The sequence below is a fragment of the Macaca thibetana genome, chromosome 8 (assembly GCF_024542745.1).
Source record: "Macaca thibetana thibetana isolate TM-01 chromosome 8, ASM2454274v1, whole genome shotgun sequence".
Classification (NCBI taxonomy): domain Eukaryota; kingdom Metazoa; phylum Chordata; class Mammalia; order Primates; family Cercopithecidae; genus Macaca; species Macaca thibetana.
Genome location: NC_065585.1, coordinates 58277345 through 58298781, shown reverse-complemented (window position 1 = coordinate 58298781; position 21437 = coordinate 58277345). Strand labels below are relative to the sequence as shown.

At 35.4% G+C, this 21437-nt stretch overlaps 1 protein-coding gene across 1 annotated transcript in view; it reads right to left on the bottom strand.

Moving 5' to 3' along the window:
- CNGB3 (cyclic nucleotide gated channel subunit beta 3) overlaps positions 1-7009 on the bottom strand; it is a 158658-nt gene extending 151649 nt beyond the window's left edge. Inside the window, exons 1-2 of the mRNA XM_050801220.1 lie at positions 6757-7009; positions 2893-2974 (exon numbers count right to left, since the gene is read on the bottom strand). Coding sequence (XP_050657177.1) covers positions 2893-2974; positions 6757-6885 — 211 coding nt within the window. The 5' untranslated portion in view covers positions 6886-7009. The remainder of the gene's footprint in view (positions 1-2892; positions 2975-6756) is intronic.
- Positions 7010-21437: the final 14428 nt, after the last annotated feature.

The following is a 21437-nucleotide window of genomic DNA, read 5'->3' as shown; positions in this document are numbered from 1 at the left end:
AAAGATAGTGGCAAAAACACCTGGTCTGTGCAAGAACATGTATTCCCTGCATTCTAATCTGCATAGTGAAAACACAGAGGTGTTTTTCAAAATAAGTAAATAAAGTCAAGAAAACTAAAGTGAATTTTCTTCCCCTTTTTTTAAAAAAATTATTACTGTAAGGTAGAGAGTAGGCTGTAACAAGTATAAATATAAATTAATTTAAGAAAAAAATCAATATCTTTATAATATCCTCCCAAGTGGACACATATTTCTCTCCAGTTATGTAAGTTTATTCTGCATATCTCTGTAAAATTCAGTTATTTTCTTCATATAGGTTCTTTCCTTTTCTCCTAAATAGAAACAAGTAAGTATGGGAGTGGGGCCATTTGTTTAGAGCAATCCTTTTTTTAAAAATTTTTCTTTATTACACAACAGGTTTAATGTAGCATTTCCAAATTAAAGTAAGATGGTACTGGAATTTTGTATTATTTAAAAATTGAAAATGTAACAAATCCTTTTAGGTTCAGGAGTACATGTGCAGGTTTATTTTTTATTTATTTATTTTATTTATTTATTTATTTTTTTGAGATGGAGTCTCGCTCTGTCACCCAGGCTGGAGAGCAGTGGCACCATCTTGGCTCACTGCAAGCTCCGCCTCACGGGTTCACACCATTCTTCTGCCTCAGCCTCCTGAGTAGCTGGGACTACAGGTTCCTGCCATCACACCCAGCTAATTTTTGTATTTTCAGTGGAGACGGGGTTTTACTGCATTAGCCAGGATGGTCTCGATCTCCTGACCTCTTGATCCGCCCACCTCAGCCTCCCAAAGTGCTAGGATTACAGGCGTGAGCCACTGCGCCCGGCCCATGTGCAGGTTTATCACATGGGTAAATTTTGTGTCATGGGGGTTTGGTATACAGATTATTTCATCATCCAGGGAATAAGCATGATACCGTATAGGTAGTTTTTCCATCCTCACCCTCCTCCAATCCACCTTCAAGTAGATCCTGGTGTCTGCTGTTCCCATCTTTACATGTGTACTCAATGTTTAGCTCCCAAAAGTGAAAACATGAGGTATTTAGTTTTCTATTCCTATGTTAGTTTGCTTAGGATAGTGGCCTCAGTACTTTGATTGTGGGGATATTCCTTGACAGCGATTTATGTATTTGAAACATTTCTTGTGATTTGTTTTTAAATTTATAATCTTGCTTGTAATTTTTGTGTATTTCTTATTTTTGTTCCTTAAAGATGAGACATTTGGGCTAGTAAAAGCTCAATTGTGCTTCAGTTCAAATATTTGTTTTAGTACAAATAGGAAGTCATTAACAATCATCATACACAGACTTTGTTGAACAGATGAAAAGCAAAACGTTTGTGCTAGTTTTATGGCAAAATTTTTATTTTTATTATTTAACAAAATATATTCTGTTCTAGCGATTTCCCTTTCATTTTGTATTTTTTTGTATTTTTTGGTTAGGGGGTAGTGTTCCTACTGGAAGTAGGAGAGAAGTAGGAGAGGTCTAGAGAGGGGCGCTGGGAATAGATCACATTAAGTTCTACAAAGTCAGGTGGAGGAATTTAGATTTTGTCTTGCAGGCAATATACAAACACTTAAGCTTCTTGAGCAAAAGTTGAGATCAAAGTGGTGGTTAATGGAAAATAATCTGCTAACAGTGTTTGGGCTGGGTAACAAGGGAGAGATGGGTGAAATAGAGTTCTAAACAAAAGTAGCCACTTAGCCTGGGGGTAGTGCATACATGACCTACTAATAAGGGCCCCAGCCAAGATGGTATTGCTGAGATTGGAAAGAAAGGAAGTGGGCCAGGCGCGGTGGCTCACGCCTGTAATCCCAGCACTTTGGGAGGCCAAGGCGGGAGGATCACGAGGTCAGGAGATCGAGACCATCCTGGCTAACGTGGTGAAACCCATCTCTACTAAAAAAAAAAAAAAAAAAAAAAATTAGCCGGGCGTGGTGGCATGCACCTGTAGTCCCAGCTACTCGGGAGGCTGAGGCAGGAGAATGGCCTGAACCCAGGAGGCGGAGCTTGCAGTGAGCCGAGATTGCACCACTGCACTCCAGCCTGGGAGACAGAGTGAGACCCCATCTCAAAAAAAAAAAAAAAAAAGGAAGTGGGTTTCAGGGTCCTTATGAAAGGAGATTTGGTGACTAATTTTCTTTATAGGACATCCTAGATAAAGGAATAAAATCTGAGTGAGGTTTTGAGCTTAGGAGGCTGAAAGAATGATAGTACCAGGGGTAGAAGTAAATCAGGAGAGGGAGCGTATTTGCAAGAGAACATAAGGAATTTAGTTTTAGACATGTTTTCTTTGTAATGCAGCAGAAAATACCGTCGTGTACATCTAGTGGTGAGATGAAAAATATTGACAGTCTTAAAAAAGAAATTGACCTGATATGGATTTAGAAACAAGTGTGGCAGCCTTAGAAGTATATGAGCCTTCTATTGGAAAGAGTTTAGCAGGAGGGAGCAGAGGTGTGAATGCTAAACCTTTAAATGTATTCAATCCACATTCATTTTAATGTCTTTATATTGCTTATCAGTGTCTGAAATTGCATCGTTCACAATGTGCTTACTTATCTGTGATGTGTTTCTTTAGACTACAAGCTCTATGTAACCTCAGACTCTGCTCGTGTTGCTCATCACTGCACCTCCAGCCCAGGGAACAGTGGCTGGCACATGTCAGGTAATGAAAATGCATCTATTGCGTGGACAAATGAGTTACTGATTGAGAATATAAAGTTTTTGTAAATATTCAGATCTTCAAATAACTGCAGATAACCCTAGATAATTCACCTAGTCAAGGACAAATATTTCAACAGACAATACATTTCAGATAAATACGTATTTCACTTTTTTTTTTTTTTTTTTTTTTGGCAGACTGCATTCTGACCTTGTATGTTGGTGTGTGGCTCTTCAGACGTGACTGGAGTCGAGTTGGTTTTGAGAGATTTCTCTTCACCTTTGTTTTGTTCCTTTGAGAAAAAACATAGAGATTGTATGTGATGAATTTACATGAAAATGAAGTTGAATGTAAAATGTAACACCATTTTCCACTCAATTGTTAATTGGATCATTAAAATTGACTGTTTATGATGCACTAAAAATGATTCATGCATTTAAAATGGGCATTCGTGGCCTACTATTGAATAATCAACCTCAGCCTCCACAGCTTGTTAGTCACAGGAGCCCTCTGGTTTTTTCAGGGTGGATTTTGTGTTTCTCTTGCTCACAGTTCTTCAATTCTGGTCTTTACTTGCCACAGGCCTAGCATTGGTCTAGGTCTTTCATGGCAGAACTTAAAATAGTGGAGAGAAGGCGGTTTGGTGCCATTCACACAAAACTCCCTTTCTTCTCTCCATGATTTCTTGTGCTTCTACCTCATCATTTGTCTGATCATCTAAGCTTTCCTTTGAAATGCCGTCATGTCGCATCGGACATGGCTAGTGTGTGCCTCAGGATGTTCCTACGGGGGCAGAGTGAAACAAGATATGAGGTTAGATCATAAAGATTGACTCCTAAGCTATGCACAGTCTAGAAGGGGAAACAAACACACAAAAATGTTAAGTGCAAGAAAATGCAGGTGACGAATCAATGTCTGTAGAGGATAAGGATAGGGCATAAACAGGAAGTGGTCAATTCTATTGGAGTAGAAAGGAAAGAAAGGAAGCTCTTCCAAAGATAGTGACTCTTGACTTTATAAAGATAAGATTTTTGTTTTCCACATGGAGAGGTCTTAGAAAACATTCCAGGCAGATGATGCAGGTTTAGCAAAAGCCAAAGGCGTGACTGTACATAGGTGGGGGGAGAGACTCCAGTGGGAGCAGTTGGATGGGACAAAGGGTGAGTAGATGAGGCTTGAGAGTAGGCAGGGACCAGAAGGACACTGAGAGTCTTGTGTGCCTGCTATGGAGTTCTGACATTATTTATAAGCCGTGTATGTCACAGAAGCATTTTAAACTAAAAAATGAATTAATTGGCTGATTTTCGCTTAAGCCTCACAATAACTGTATATGTTAATATGGTATAATAATAGCGAGGCAGCTATTATTAAATATTATTATGTTATTGAATATGAAATTGATTGAGTGGCCAGTTTATATGAACCTAGCTAGAAAGGTATAAGTCCAGAACAATTTATAAACGGTGAAGAAGCCTTCTGACTTTAATCAAGTCCTTTTGCATCATTATGTTGTTATTCATAAACATTTCCATCATAGTCTTTATGTGTGTACAAATGTAGATTTATGTGAACAGTGTCTTCTTCTGGGGTAAGAGAGAGTTTGGGTTAGACTGATTTGCAGTTCTTGAATTACTGTTTATTGATAGGTGGGAATAACCCATGACATTTTGGTTTGTAAATTCGCTCTTTAAATGACCCCTTAAAAAAATATACATTGATATATTTATTCCTAGATATTTTCTTAGAAGACTCTGATCATTTATTCATAGTTCAGAGGTTTATTGTTTAAATGCCATTTTGAAAGGTCAAATTCCATGAAAGAAAACGGGATTTTAACTTTCTGTCATTTTTAACATTTAGCATATTTGAAATCGGAGATAAATTATTTTTTCCCATACCCACATGTTCTTGGAAAGAACAGATGCAAATAATTCCCCAGACATGACTTTTAAGATAAAAGGTGGCCAAGCGCCATGGCTCACGCGTGTAATCCCAACACTTTGCGAGTCCAAGGTGGGCAGAATTCCTGATGTCAAGAGTTTGAGACCAACCTGGCCAACATGGTGAAACCCCATCTCTACTAAAAATACAAAAAATGAGCTGGGTGTGGTGGTATGCGCCTGTAATCCCAGCCTCGGGAGGCTGAGGGAGGAGAATCATTTTAACCCAGGACACAGAGGTTGCAGTTAGTCAACATCGCACCACTGCACTCCAGCCTGGTCAACAAAATGAGACTCTGTCTCAAAAAAAAAAAAAAAAAAATCTAATGTGATGCCAGTAGACTTCATGATTAATATCCACAAATTATGGCTGTTGGAATGGTGTGGGATATACCCAATGGGTGCTCTACCTCTGCCTAATCTAAGTACTTCTCCAGTATTCCTGTTTTGAAAGGAAGGACAACTCTTTCAGAAGTTTCTGTTCTTTTTTCCCCTTCTCTCTAACATCCCTTTATCATGCAAGCAAAGTATCTGAAAGGTTGACTCAACTAATATCCCTCCTGGTTTGAAGCAGTATAGCCTAGTGATTTAGCTCTCAGGTGCTCAAGTCAGATAGGACTTGGTTCCAATCCAGGCTCTGCCATTTGCTAGCTATGTGTAAGGAGCAAATTGTAATAGGACCTGTGACTGTTGTGAGGATTAAATACAGCAGCGCTAGAAAAGGGCTTAGCACCTTGCTTGGCACATAGTAATTGCTGTTAGCTACAATGTTCTCGAAGAGAATAATATATTAGCTATAGCTGCTTTTATGTGTTCCTTTGGAAAATAATCACAGTAGGCAAGGGTTAAAGATGAATGTAGTGACTTTCCCAGAGCAAAACACAGCAAGACTAGCTGAAGGGAAGTACCAGCTCAATATTTGTGACATTATACAAGTTCTTCAACATATAAATAACTTTTAGTATGACATAAGAATTTAGTTTGACATAAGAATTAGAAAGAAGTCAAGGGCACTCTCACGAAGCAATCCTAACACAATCCTCCTCATCTCCTCTCTACTGCAAAGCAGTCAACATTAATCAGAAAAGGAAGGCGGGTTTTCCACTGCCAATATTAAATAATCTCAGTGTTGTCTATCCTCTGGGCTCATTTAAACCCGAACCATTGGACCATGCTCCCCTAGTCCCTGAGGAGCACTCCTGCTTGTACTTGACATCTCTCATCCAGCCCTTTCAGACAGGAAAATACTGCTCTAAAAATCTTCTGTAGCTTTTTTAGATAATTCTAGTGAGTAATTCATGAAAATTATTCTCTAGATAGTTCTAAGCAAATATTGCTCTTGTAATGATCACTTTGGACTTAAACCTGTCACAGAAACACAAATTCTTATTAATAATGACCACTTGCAGAGTACCTACCATGTGCTTTATATATTACTGTCTCTAGTTCTCACAACAAAGCAGAAATTATCATATACATTTTGCAGATAAATATATTTAGAACTTGTGAAAAGACTTGTTTAAAGTCAAGTTCCTCCACCTTGGCAGTATTAAAATTGTGTAGTGTATAATTCTAAGTTGTGGAGGGCTGTCCTGTACATGATAGGATGTTTAGCAGCATCTGCAGACTTTACCCACTAGATGCCAGTAACATCCCCATCCCAGAGCTATGACAACTGAAAGTGTCCCCAGATTTGCCAAATGTCCTTTGAGTGGTAAAATCGTTTTCAACTGAGAGCCAGTAGATTTCCTGTTGCTCTAGAGAATTTATTGTTAACGTGTGGTTTATGAAGACCAGGATACTTGATGTTCTTTGTTGAAACTCAATCAAGTAACCAATTTAATATTTGAGAGGTGATTTCATTTTGGATGATGGTAGAAGTGAAAATCAGCAATAAGAAGCCTCACTTGGCTTTTTCAAATCCTAGTATAGTCTCCTAAACATTTATTATTCTTTTTATGAACAAATACATACAGAATATATAAATTAATGAAGATAAGCCTGACACAGTACATCTACCAGATGGTGCCAGGTAAAACTACTAAGCAATCATATATCGTAGCAGTGATTAAATGCTATTACTAGATAAGAAATGATGAAAATCAAGGCTCACATAGGAATGTAGAGAACATACCTGTGCTGTGGTTTGCTGAGACTGATTACTTGGATGAGAGTCTTGTTCATTCTGATGAGAACTTTGTTCATTCTCATTGTTCTCTCCTATAGGCTTTACCTTGTTGACTTTTGTCAGCGATTTAAACATCTTCTCTGAGGTAGTTCTGAAAACCCTCTGTATTTATGACTGTGCCTTAAGGTAGAGAAATGTACTTTGTTTTCCTTTTCTTTTTCTTTAGTAGACAAGCCAATTAGTTGTTTAATCAGGATTTTGTTCTGGTTAATTCCCACAGGCAACTCCTTAGCTAGTCAGGGCTTTGGCTTAAAAGCAGCAAATTACTTCTGCTTGGGTGATTTGCACTGTGTTTATGAACTTTAGAGAGTCAGAATGATCTTGTGAATAATTTAGAAGTAGAGGATTAAACACAGCTTCATAGCTGATTTGAATGATTTAACTGTGATCACACAACACATTGGTTTCTTTCTTTTTTTTCCTTCTAATTACCCACTTACCTATCTTTATCTATCTAACTTTATGCAAAGTAATATGGAAATGATTAAAAAAAACATCCACGAGGGCTTATGATATGAAGCAAATCATTCACTCCTCAAAATCTCCTTCTCTGGTCCTTCAATGTTAGGTCACTATTTTTAAGTTATCTTCCTCTGTTCTTCTGGTGGTTGATTTCCACATGGCTAAACAAACAAACAAAAAATCTGCTTATTCTACTCTCCCTCTGTGTGTGTGTGTGTGTGTAAATTTGACCCCAAACTTGTGTGAGATATAGGTACAAGACTAAGAATTGTTAAAGAGAACTTTTCTTCCCTTCTACCCAGAGCCCAGACAAACTTTGTTGATGTTCTATGCTGTTGGATGAGATTTTTAGTGCACCAAAGATGCACGTTTTTTTTAAAAGGGGTTCTGTTTTTGGTTTTGTTTTTAATGAAAGCACTTATCTTCTGCAGTTTCAAATTAAAACCAAAGCCTTTATGCAACAAAGCACATACCCACACCCAGGGCAGCCTAAGTCAACCCATCAAATACTTCTTGCCCTCTGTATTTTTGCAATCTGGAAATTTCCTTGAGATGCTAGTTATGTATTTTAAGATACATTTATTACAGTTAATACAGAAAAAAACCTTTACGTATTTATGAAGAAAAAAAAAAAAGAAAGTATTTATGTATTTATGAAGAAAGCATTTTAATTTAGATTTCGTATTACCAAAATTGTAGTTCCCTTATGGATTTTTAAAATAAATTAGAAGTTTTAATTTTAGATTTAACCATTTTATCAAAAATAAACTTACTTAATAAATAACATAATTGAATACATCATTTGACTTATATGGCCTGGAAACACAAAGCTATTTATTTTTGTTAAAAAATGGTGGGGGGTGTTTTTGTTCCATTATTGCTTCAGAAATACTTCTGAATAGATTATCAAATATGTATGGGGCCATTTTAGGAACTTTTCAGATAATCCTGTAATCCTATAATTGATTACATTTTGAACCTCGGATATAAGCATAGAAGCTGAGCCAAAAGAAGGGAAGGTATTAACAGCCAGCCTGTGACTAATTTTTTCCCTTCCTAAGACCCGCAGAGGAAAAAATGACCTCACCAGACTTTCTTATAAATCTCATAGTATTTATCAGTGGAAAGATACCAGGGAGTCCCTATTTATGAAATGTTTTTTTAGCAGGACATTTCTGGTCTGTCTAGATTGCTTGTTGTAAGTAAGCCTGGAATTTAGCAGGCTGACTGGAGAATGGAGAGAGAGGTGCCATGTAAGCTCTGTAAGAGAATGTGGAACGAAGATGTCCCCAAACCAAACTGCCTTCCTTTTGTGAGAAATGTTTTTGCAGACAATTCTCAAAAATTACTTGTCAATGCAAAACCAAAATGTGCCGACTACAGGAGAAAATGGTCTGTTTTGGATGCTGTGTCTGAAGATTTGGGGTTTTTCCCAAAATGAATGTTTTGTTTATTCCTGATGGTGGCTTGTATTAACAAAGTTTGGTACTAGGTAAGATCTGTGGTTCTGGGTAGTATCTTTTGACAATTTAACCCTTTAGGTTTATCACAGGTCAGAATAAATGGGATAGAGATATTTTTAAATAATTCAAGCACCTTTAAAATGATTTAAAATGCCTCCAACAACCTGATTTTTGACAATAGAGTGGCATTAACATGGGCATTAAAATTGTAAATGACTACTTTCATTTTGTCTAGATCAGAGGACTTAAAGTTTGGAAAATGGACAACTAGAAAGAATTCTGGACTGAAGGACATGCATTTTGTATCATTCTTTTTCACTTTAGTAACTCTGTTGACTAAGGTAAATCTCTTGCCTTAACCTGGAAATAACTAGGTTGGGAAAAAATAATGTTTGTTTTCTTCTGATTTTAAAATCTGTGATTTGTGGTCTTCCACAGAAGAGCGCTTCTAATCAGCAAGAAGACAAGGGAAGAAGGAGAGTTACTTATTCTGGGTGAAATGGCTTATTAGAATTTCATCAATAACAATTTAATTTTTTTTGTACCAAGTTGCCATGTTGGTGAAGTAGTGTATGTCCAGCCATGTCCAGGCCTGTTTTCTCTATTGGAGCATAAGCTCCTGCAGGCAGACACTATGCTTTGGCCACCCTCAGATTCCTGTGCCCAGTTCAGTGCTTGACATAGTCTAGGTACTCGGTGAAAGTTTGTTGAAAAAATAACAAGAAGAAGATGGTATAGACAATCTCTTAGTTCTGGATTAATGGTAAAGAGATTCTCTGTGGTAGATGCAGTAGGTAAGAAGAAGGGGAAAAAATCTTTCTGGAAGAATGCAAATGTTATAGCCTCATTGTTTTTTATTAGTAGTCATTGCAGGCTGAGGTTGGGATAGGCTAAGAGAAGCATGCATCAAATAATGGTATATTTTACAACAAATGGTGTCTTAGATACCATAGATAGTATACAAATGGCACATAGGAATATAACATATAAAATATAAGTCAGATGGTAATAAAGCCATGCTAAGACAAGAAGATTATTATCATTAGCAAACAGTTCCATATTCTTATTGTGACTAGTAATTTTATTTTCAGCAGAGCATTAGCCATCATATAGACATTGTTTTAATGTTATGGATTTTTAAGTTTTATGTTAAAATTTCAAATAAGTTTTAGCTTTATGGTTCTATAAAATTATAAGCAAATGAAGATTATATCTAGTTTCAGGTTTGAACATATTTAAGTATTATTCTTATGAATTATTCAGATAGGATCTGTAATAAAGTTTTCACTTAATAGGAGTCAGTTTTGGGAAATGCGATCTTTCTTTGAGGGAATCTTTAATGATGGAATTTCAGACATTCCCACTGTGGGTAATTTTGAAGGAGGAGGACTTTCTTCTGGTAATTCTCAAATCACAGTCTCCTCTGCTTCTGGATGGGTTCACAGGTTGAAGACTTGTTTTTATCTGGCAAATTACTGGAAACAAATTAAGGTTATAAAACCAACTAAGGTTATATTTTCCCCTATGCCTACTAGAAAGAAACATTGAGGCAATTTTCCAAGATCTTTCCAAATTAAGTTCTAACAGTCTGAATATTATTTCAATAAGGGAAGAGCAACCACTGAGTATAAGGGGAATAGCTGGTTTACAGTAGATGACCTAAAACAGTAATTGAAGGGAAGCTCCCAGAAGTCTTCTCCCATCTCAGGGTCGGGGCTGTGTATTTTTAGGAGAAGATAATAACCTGGTAAGAAACCTGAACACTGACCAAGTCCTGAAAAATTACACTGAATATACTTAATAAGGCAGGAAAACAGGTGAGTAAATTATGAGCTTTTTTAAAAAAAAATTATAAGACTTTAGAGAAGAAAGTTACTAGCAATGTCTGGTTACCTGCGAACAAGGTTTAGGTGCTCATCTGCAAAATGGAAGCTAGAATAACAAGCTAGATTACACAAGCCAATGAATAAGATGACAGACAAAAATTACCTGCTATAAGTTAAATTCTCAACAAATATTTGCCAATTAATTGAATAAAACAAATTGTGTTTTTGGAAGCACTAAAACTTAAAATACTTTGTATATTAAAGCATGTAATTTTATTGGGTGGTGAACATTTGGGTTCTTAGTGTGTGTTAGGTGCTTGGCTAGCTGCTGTGGGGTATACAGAGATGACCAAAATATGGCATCTGCCTGCACACACTCACCTTTTGAGACTGAAAGATGGAAGGTTTATAGACAATCGCAAGACAACTTCCATAATGGCAGTGTGTGAGCCATGCTACCTAAGCAGAGAAGAGCAGGTGACCAAGTCTACCTTTGTGTGAATGGACTGTAAAATGGAGAGTAGCTCCGCGGAGGAGCTAATGCTCATGACAGGTTTCAAAAGATGAGAGCTATTCCGGGCAGATGTTGAAAGGTCCAGACATTAGAAACAATATCCAGTGAATTAAGGTATTATAATAGTTAGCAGTTTATGTGGCCAGCACAGTGCGCTAAATATAATAGATACATAACAAAGACTTGTTAAACTACTGTTGAATATTAACAATAAACAAGAAAAATATACAATTTTCTTTATATATACGATGTAGACCACATCAGTTTCAAAAGAGACTGATAGCACTGATTTTATGTTCTTTTAATTATTGTAGGATTAGCAAAACATTAACTTTGCATTCAAAAAATAAATATTCAAAGAACATTTCTGAATATATTTATTTTTCTTGAGTTGATGACATTAACTAATGATCTTACAAAGTGGAATTATAGCAACTGATACTTAGAGGAAGTTTTCCCTCATAAAATATGTATGGCATTATTTAGAGATATTTGCCAGTGTGATTTTATGTGATGACAAATTTAGAGTATTTAGAATTTTTTTCAGTCATCTGCAGGTGTAATATGACTAGATGATGCAACTTAAAAATTTCTGAAACCAAAGTGATTTTAAATATGGTATTGCAATAGGTAGAAATGTTGTTTCTTTGATTATAATATTTGCATTGCTTTTAACTTATAATTAAAATTCACGAGCAGTGAATGTAACAGATATTAAGGGTAAAAATGCCTTCAGGAAATTGTTAATAACTAGTGGCATCTGTGTCTAATGAATGCTATATTGGTTTAGTCTGTGACTAATAGAATAAATGTTTTGAAAAAAATCCTTATGTTAGTATTTTATAAACAGTAATCAGGCCATGACGAATTTGTTCTGTGAATATGGATGGGGTAACTATGAAGTTTCCTCATTCTTTTACATTTTTTTTTTTTTTAACAAAGTTGATTAGCCTATTTCAGTACTTGGTTCCAATTATGGACTATCATTGCTTATTTATTTATTTTTTATTACTTAGTGAACTAACTGAAAGCACTTCAGCTAATTGAACGTCATGATCTACTGTTATGTAAGGAGATTAATCGTGCCATTTGGAAAGAAGATTGTCTATATACAATTAGCTTTCTAGCTAAGCTGCTTTTAACTGCATTTTTTTTCTGTATTCTAAATTTATCAATGATCTGAATCTAATGTTGTGGGAATTTTTGAGCTATACCAGAATATTCTTAGTTCTAACAAAAAATACATCCATCTGTTATTGAAAGTGGTTGTTGGTTTATGAATAATAGCTGTTGGTTACCTCAGTAATAAAAGCCAATATATGTTTTAAATATGTTAATCCTTGACCCAACACAAAGATGTTATTCCTTTTTGACAATTTGAAATTTCAAATTTACCAATGGTAAAACTTTATTGGTGCCTTAAATTTGAGAGATGAATATAATATTTAGCAATTTAAAGATTTTGAGGGTGATTATTAGTTTTTTATTTAGAAGTCAGAATCTATTTTATCCTTGAGTTTCAGCCTTATGGTTCCTACTGGAAATTTAATTCAGAATGTCTTGTAATCACTTTAAAATCAACCTGTTTAAAAATAAATGTATCTTCCTTACTACCAATCTAGCAGCTTCTTTTTTGTTCATGACATGATCATTTGTTTAATTCTCTCCCTTACCTTTATTATATGAATTTGGTACTTGTTTCTTTGATTCTTCCTTTACAAAACTTCAGCTCCTTATCCCTTCTTCTTTATACCCATTTTCACCACCATATTTAAACACCTAGAGAATGCTGCACTATTGTAATAACTTCTGGGTTGACCAGAGGAAGCCTGAGAAATGCATATGGAATCCAGATGGCTAGCCCATATGTGTGGGAAAAGGTAGAAGCCTACCCCTGAGAGGCAATGAGGAATCCAGCAGAGCACTTGTTTGAGCAATGTTGTCCATATTTTTCTGTAATGGGAGGAAGTCACTGGTTTCATTGAGTACAAGTTCTGAAATTGATGTATAAATGTCAGGTTGAACCTACTGATGCACTTGTTAGAAATTTAAAAAAAAATTGCAAGCATACCTCAGAGATACTTCAAGTTCAGTTCCAGACCACCACAATAAAGAAAACATGGCAAAAAAGTGAGTCACATGAATTTTTTAGTCCCAGTGCATATCAAAGTTATGTTTACACTATACTATAGTCTAGTAAGTGTGCAATGGCATTATGTCTAAACAAAACCAATGTACATATCTTAGTTAAAAAATACTTGGTTGACCCCGTCTCTACTAAAAATACAAAAAATTAGCTGGGTATGGTGGCATGCGCCTGCAGTCCCAGCTACTCGGGAGGCTGCGGCAGGAGAATCACTTGAACCTGGGAGGTGGAGGTTGTAGTGAGCAGAGATCGCGCCACCGCACTCCGGGATCGCGCCACTGTACTCCACCCTGGACGACAGAACAAGACTCCATCTCAAAACAAAACAAAACAAAACAAAACAAAAAACAAAAAACTGTTGATAAAAAATGGTACCAATCACTGAGCCTTCTGCAAGTCATAATCTTTTTGCTGGTAGAGAGCAGCCTTAATGTTCATGGCTGGGGACTGACCAGGGCAGCTGTTGTTGAAGGTTGGGGGACTGTGGCAATTTCTTAAAATAAGATAGCAATGGAGTTCTCCTCATCAACTGACTCTTCCTTCCACAAAAGATTTTTCTGTAGCATGCAATGCTGTTTGATGGCATTTTACTTCATATTAGAACTTCTTTCGAAATTGGAGACAATCCTTTCACACCCTGCTGCTGCTTTCTCAACTAAATTTGTATCATATTTTTAACCCTTTGTTGTCATTTCAACAATATCCACAGCATCTTCACCAGGAGTAGTTTCCATCTCAAGTAACCATTGTTGTTATTATTATTATTATTTTCTCATCTATAAGAAGCAATTCCTTATCTGTTCAAATGTTATCATGAGATTGCAGCAATTCAGTCACATCTTCAGGATCCACTTCTAATTCTAGTTCTCTTGCTAATTCCACCCATCTGCTGTTATTTCCTGCACTGTCTTGAATTTCTTAGTCATCCGTGAGGGCTGCGATCAACTTCTTTCAAATTCCTATTATGTTGATATTTTGACCTCTCATGTTCTGATTAGCATTCAGAATGGTGAATCCTTTCCAGAAGATTTCCAATTTACTTTGCTTAGATCCATCAGAGGAATCACTATCTATGGCAGCTATAGCCTTATAAATGTATTTCTTAAATAATGAGACTTGAATGTTGAAATTACGCCTTGATCTATGCATGGATTGCAGAATGACTGCTGTGTTAGGAGACATGAAAACAATATTCATCTCCTTGTATAGGTCTGTCAGAGCTCTTAAGCGACCAGGTGCATTGTCAATGAGCAGTAATATTTTGAAAGAGATCTTTTTTTTTTTTTTTTTTTTCTGATCAGTAGGTCTCAACGTAAGCTTCAAATATTCAGGAAACCATGCTGTAAACAGATGTGCTGTCATTCAGGCTTTGTTGTTCCATTTGTAGATCACAGGCATAGTAGATTTAACATCATTCTTAAGGGCCCTAGGATTTTTGGAGTGGTGAATGAGCACTGGTCTCAACAGAAAGTTACCAGCAGCATTAGCCCTTAATAAGAGAGTCAGCCTGTTCTTTGAAACTTTGAAGCCAGGCATTGATTTCTGCTCTTTATCTATGAAAGTCCTAGATGACATCTTCTTCCAGTAGAAGACTGTTTTGTCATCACTGAAAATCTGTTGTTTAGTGTGGCCAATTTAATCAGTGATCTCAACTAGATCTTCTAGATAACATGACGCAGCTTCTACATCAGCAATTGCAGCTGCACCTTGCATTTTTGTGGTATGGAGATGGCTTTTTTCCCTTAAACCACATGAACCAAGTTCTGTTAGCTTCAAACTTTTCTTCTGCGGCTTCCTCACCTCTCTCAGCCTTCATAGCATTGTGGAGAGTTAGGGCTTTAATCTGTATTAGACTTTGGTTTAAGGGAATACTGTGACTGGTTTGATATATTCAAACCACTGAAACCTTTTTCATATCAAGAGTAAGTCTGTTTTGCTTTCTTATCATTGTGTGTTCATTAGAGTGACACTTTTAATTTCCTTCCATAATTTTTCTTTTGCATTCAGAACTTGGCAAACTGATGCAAGACACCTAGCTTTCCTCCTTTCTTGGCTTTTGATATGCCTTCCTTACAGAGCTTAATCATTTCTAGGTTTTGATTTTAAGTGAGAGACATGTGACTTTGCATTCACTTGAATATGTAGAGGCCATCACAGGGTTATTAATTCACCAATATTGTTGCATCTCAGGGAATAGGGAGGCACGAGGAAAGGGAGAGAGATGGGAAATGGCAAGTTAGTGGAACAGTCAGAACACACACATTTAACAATTAAGTTCATCATCTTATATGGGCATAGTTTGTGGCAGCCTAAAATAATTAAATTAGTTACATCAAAGATTGCTTATCATGATTACCATCACAAATATAATAACAATGAAAGTTTGAAATATTGAGAGAATTACCAAAATGTGACACAGAGACACAAAGTTAGCACATACCGTTGGAAAAACAGTGCCCATAGACTTGCTCAACACATCTTCCATTTATACAAGATGTCTGTGAAGCACAATAAAATGAAGTATGCCTATCCTTTGAAGTAGTTTAAAATTTATGAGAAAGTTGCAAGAATACTACAATCAGTATCTGCTTCATCAGGATTTTCTAGTTTGATAACATTTTACATTTTACTGTATTTGTGCACTCCCTCTCACTCTCTTTTTATATACCAATTATCATCAATCTTTTCCTGAACCATCTGAGAGCAGGTTGCAAACATGATGTCCCATCACTCTCAAGTATTCCAGTGTGATATAATCATCATTCAACCCCCAAATCAGGAAATCAACATTGATATAACACTACCATGCAATCCACAGACTTTGTTTAGATTTTGCCAACTGTCTCAAAAATGTTCCCTTTTCCTTTCTGATCTAGGATCCAATATAAGATAAGTTCTTCTGTTCCTTGGTATCCACAGGGGACTGGTTCCAGGACCCCTGCAGATACTAAAATCATGAATGCTCAAGCTTCTTATAAAAAATGCTGTATTACTTGCGTATAACCTGTGTACACTCTTCCACATACTTTAAATCATCTTTTTTTTATTAAATCATCTTTAGATTGCTTATAATACCTGCTACAATGTAAATGCTATGTAAGTAGTTGTTATACTGCATTTAAAAATGTATTATTTTTATTGTTGTATTGTTATTTTTTATTTTTATTTTTTAGAATATTTTCAATCCATGGTTGGTTGAATCTGCAGATACAGAACCCATGGATATAGAAGCATTGTATCACAAATGAAATGGAATACTGACTCTATTTTATTTGACTGCTACGCCTCTTTAGTGTCTTTCAATCTGGAATGGATCCTCTGTCTTTTCCTGTCTTTCATGACAGTTTTAAAAAGTACCAGCCTCTCTTTCCACAGGATGACATCATCTATTTTATATATTGTGTCAAAGTAATATTTCTAAAAAGATGAATTACATTTTTGAAATAGTCTCAGGTAGGTCCCACACTGGCTTTCTAATACCTACAGTTTAGTTTGGAGGCCAATAAGTTTTAAACATTGCTTCCGTTACTCCTATGACATTTATTATGTATTGCCACATATTATTCTTGTGTTTATTTGTTGATTTATGGATGCATTTATTTAGTATTAAACGATTCAGTAAACATAATAATCAATTATATTGAAGGCCAGACACATTACATATGTTATTTCACTTAATACCTTCTCAGATTTTATTATTACCCTCAATATGCAGATATAAAAATTAAAACTTAAGGGAATTAAGTAATTTGCGCAGTTACACAACGAATAAACAGCAAAGCTGAAACTCTAATGTCAAAGCTCTATTGCTTTTGAAAACCTATCTATTGAGCATCAGAGATATAAAAATTGAGACAACCTGTTTTTCATTTTTTTAATTTTAAAATTTAATGGAACGTATAATAACTTTTCTCGTGGGTTTTCTGTAAATACAGGGAGAAATCAGAATTATATAAAGAAATTTACAAATTCACTTTTGCTTTACTTCTCCAAATTGATTATGTTGGGTAATACTTTTCTTTTCTTTTTTTTTTTTTTTTTTTTTTTTTTACTTTAAGTTCCAGGATACATGTGCAGAACCCGTGCAGGTTTGTTACATAGGTATACATGTGCCATGGTGGTTTGCTGCACCCATCAACCCTTCATCTAGGTTTTAAGCCTTGCATGCATTAGATATTTGTCCTGATGCTCTTCCTCCCCTATCCTGCCACTTGCACAACAGGCCCTGGTGTGTGATGCTCCGCTCCCTGTGTCCATGTGTTCTCATTGTTCATCTCCCACTTACGAAAGAGAATATGTGGTGTTTGGTTTTCTGTTCCTGTGTTAGTTTGCTTAGGATGATGGTTTCCAGCTTCATCCATGTCCTTACAAAGGACATGAACTCATCTTTTTTTTATGGCTGCATAGTATTCCATGGAGACACCCTGTTTTTCAAGAGGTCACAGTTTAGCGGAGGATATAGGCATGTTGATGAACAATATAAGCATCAAGATGGAGGGAATATCATCCGTCCATTTTCAGCCCTTGCAGTCAGTGCCTTTTAATATGTAGGCAAATGATATGTCCTGTTAAATAAGTGTATTAATGAAAAGGAGTTTAAAAGCATCCTAATTAGTTACTTAATTATATCTAACATTTGCAAATGTGTTTTAACCTGAAGCATACTTTAATCTGAATATTCAGTGAAAATAGCCTCCACTTGAAACTATGTATAATTCTAAAATAATTGACATTTTTCCTATTGGTTGTAGACCGAACCTACCTAAGGAGATAAATGCAGAGAATTTTGATGATTATAGTAAATCTTTATAACAAATTTTTAAGTTAATCTTCTTGTGGGGCCTATAATACCTGAGCTCAATTACTATAATTAATTTATAATATATTTTTTAAATTTATTTACCTCATACTTTTCATAGGGTATAACCAATTATGTAATTCAATTTATGCAACGTTTCTGTTATGTCTATTTGTGATTTTACAGGATACTGGTAACTAAGGGTTTATGACTATCAACTCGTTCATCCCTTGATCTCTAGGTAATGTCCCAGGAAGAAACTTGTGTATGTTATTATGGAAATCTATAACAATGAGCTCACTTTCTCTTCTTAGCATTTTAATACTTAATATATTTTTTATTTGGATTAAAGTTGAAACATAATATGAGTCACTAGAAGGAGAAACTTGACCTAGCAGTGAAAATAGAGGACTTCATATTAGAGAATGTTTCATAAAGAGCCAGTCTAAGCATTAATTAACTGTAAATTTGGCAACTCACAACTTATATAAACTGTAGTCTTTTCCCTTACATAAAAGAGATAGGCATGTCTCCTTTATAGTATACTCCCTCTGTAATTAAATCTCTTGATACTTAATGAAACGCTATGTTTGTGATACTGATCTACAACTTTGAAAATGCTTGATAATAGAATTTTAATCATGATTATGAATAATAGGTTAAAAACAAAAATTAGCACATATTGAACACCTTATAGCAGGAACACTAAAAATAAATTATTGTGGTCCATTTGCATGTATATAACTAACTGATTAACAAGAAGGTTGTCTTGTTAAACTTTGTTGTTATGATACATCAGGATATTATTTTAACATCATTTTCATCAAGCATTTGCTTAGTATTTATTATAGAGGAACTCAAGCTTATTCTACAAACACATATTGAAACCACGAGATATCACTAACTACCCACCAGAATTGCTATACAAATGGGAATGTAAATCTTACAGCCACTTTCAGAGACTGGCAGTTTCTAATACAGTAAAACACACGGCTATTCTGTTGCTTAGCAATCCCACTCCTAGAAACATACCCAAGATAAATGAATGCTTAGGTCCACATAAAGATGTATGTTCAGAGTAGATTTTATAAATAATTAGTTCCAAAATGGAAATAATACAAATGTTCATCATCATGAAAATAGTTAAAATTGTGGTCTGTTTATACAAAGAAGTATCTTGAAACAATCAAAAGGAACAGACAACAGATACATGCAACAACAGGAATACATCTTTAAGACATTTTATTGTGAGAAAGAAGCCAGACATGATATAATATACTCTTAATGATTTCATTATATGAAGTAAAAGAATAGATAAAACTCATCTTTGCTGATAAAAATGAGAATACAAGTTGCCTTTACATGATGGGATGGAGTTGAGGCTCTGGGGGGAACACTGAGCAGAAAGAAGCAGGAATGAACTTCCTGGGGTGGCAGAAATGTTCTATATGTTGATCTGAGTGATGATAAAATGGGTGTATTATGTTTGTCAAAATTCAGTGAAGTCTACATTTAAGATTTATGCATTTTGTTGCATATTAATTACAATTCAATAAAGTAGTGTGAGCACTAAAGTATTTATTTTAATTGCTTTCTACTGCTAGACATTATTCTGTGTCTGAATTAATCAGATAGAGTCCTGGACTTGAGAAGTTCACATCCCAGTGGAGGTGGGGAGTGAAAGAGTAGGTATAGATACATAATTATATTAAAACTATAAGACAGATATGTATACTGCACATGGCTAGCACAAAATATGGCACAATTTATTTATTTGTTGCATGGTGTTTCAGAAGGCTTCCAGAAACTGATTCTTGAGTGCTGAGTAGAAACTTGGGTGGAAGACTCATATTGACAAGGGAAGTAGAGAGAAACTCACTTGTATAGGGCTATTGGGAGCATTGCAGGCAAGAGAAAGATGACTATAAATTCTAAGAGACTGAGTTGAATTTGTATAAATCTTAGTTTATCCTCCAGAATTTGTTTTTTTGTAGAGTAAATTTCGTTTGCTTTCTGTTTGGTCAAATTAAGGGAAACAGCTTAAATCTCTGAGTTAGTTATTTATTTTTTTATTTTAAAAAATCACCTTAACACTTAGTACCTCAAAAGCACAATCATTTAATTTATCTAACAATTCTGTGGATCAGCTTGGCTAATCTCTGGGTTCTCTTGTGCATTCGTGGCCAGCAGGCAGGTCAGCTGGGACTGGCAGCTGGTCAGTTTAGGGCAACACTGCTCACAGACGAGTCGTTGTCAGGCTTTGGACCTGGCTTTCTGATTCTCTTTCATGTGGCCTGGCACTCTCCAGCTGGCTTGGGTTCTTTTACATGGTGGGCTCAGGGTATCACATGCAGCAAGAAATCAAGCCTCTATATCCATGTTCTTTTCATGTCTTTTACAGCACTTTTGTTAATATTTCATTTTGCCAAAGCAAGTCATGTGCTCAAATGTTCAAAATTAGAAAGGTAGACTCTGTCTTTGGAGGGAAGGGAAACATTTAATAGAATTTTTTTGGTAACCTATATAAACATTTCCATTGAAGGATTTACTTTATGTATTTACTTTCCTAAAGGTGTTATTTTTTTTCTGAAAACACTTTTTAATAGGAACTTCTAGGCAAGGTAATTTGTAAAGAGGTAGCTAAGTAATGGCATCAAACTGTGCTATAGAATTTGTAACGGTTTTAGCTTAAAAAAAGAGAAGACTAGCTGGATTGAGTAAGTTTTCAGAAAATTTTTGCAAACTGGAGATAAACCTATTTTGGGCATATTGGAAACTTTTCCCATTCTTACGTTAATTAAGGTTCTTTTTATTTCAGATAAGATAATCCCAGTTCAAACTAGATTAACCAAAAGGGGGAATGTATTAAAGGGATATAGGAGTGACTCATGGATCCCAGGGAGAGTGCTATCTTGCCGCTGGGTGACTTAAAGGCTTCTATCTTCTCTAATTCTCATCTGGTAAATTTTTCTTTCTTTCGCTTCTCAATCTACATGACAGAAATGGCTGCCAACAATACCTAGCAGATAGCATGTGTATAATTCAGATTCCTAGAGAGAGAAAAAATGTAACATGAAAACTATAAAATGATGTTATAAGATTATACCTGTATCCCATCAATTAGAGCTTTATTTTATTATGATTGAATCAATATTTGAAAAATTCTTTATACATAGTAAATAATACTGCATTTAATTTTAGCTATGAACCAAGAGCCAGAAATTTTTCTTTTTTTATCAGCATTTTATTATCATTATTATTATTATACTGTAAGTTCTAGGGTACATGTGCACAACATGCAGGTTTGTTACATATGTATACATGTGCCATGTTGGTGTGCTGCACCCATTAACTTGTCATTTACATTAGGTATATCTCCGAATGCTATCCCTCCTCCCCCACAATAGAAATTTCAAAC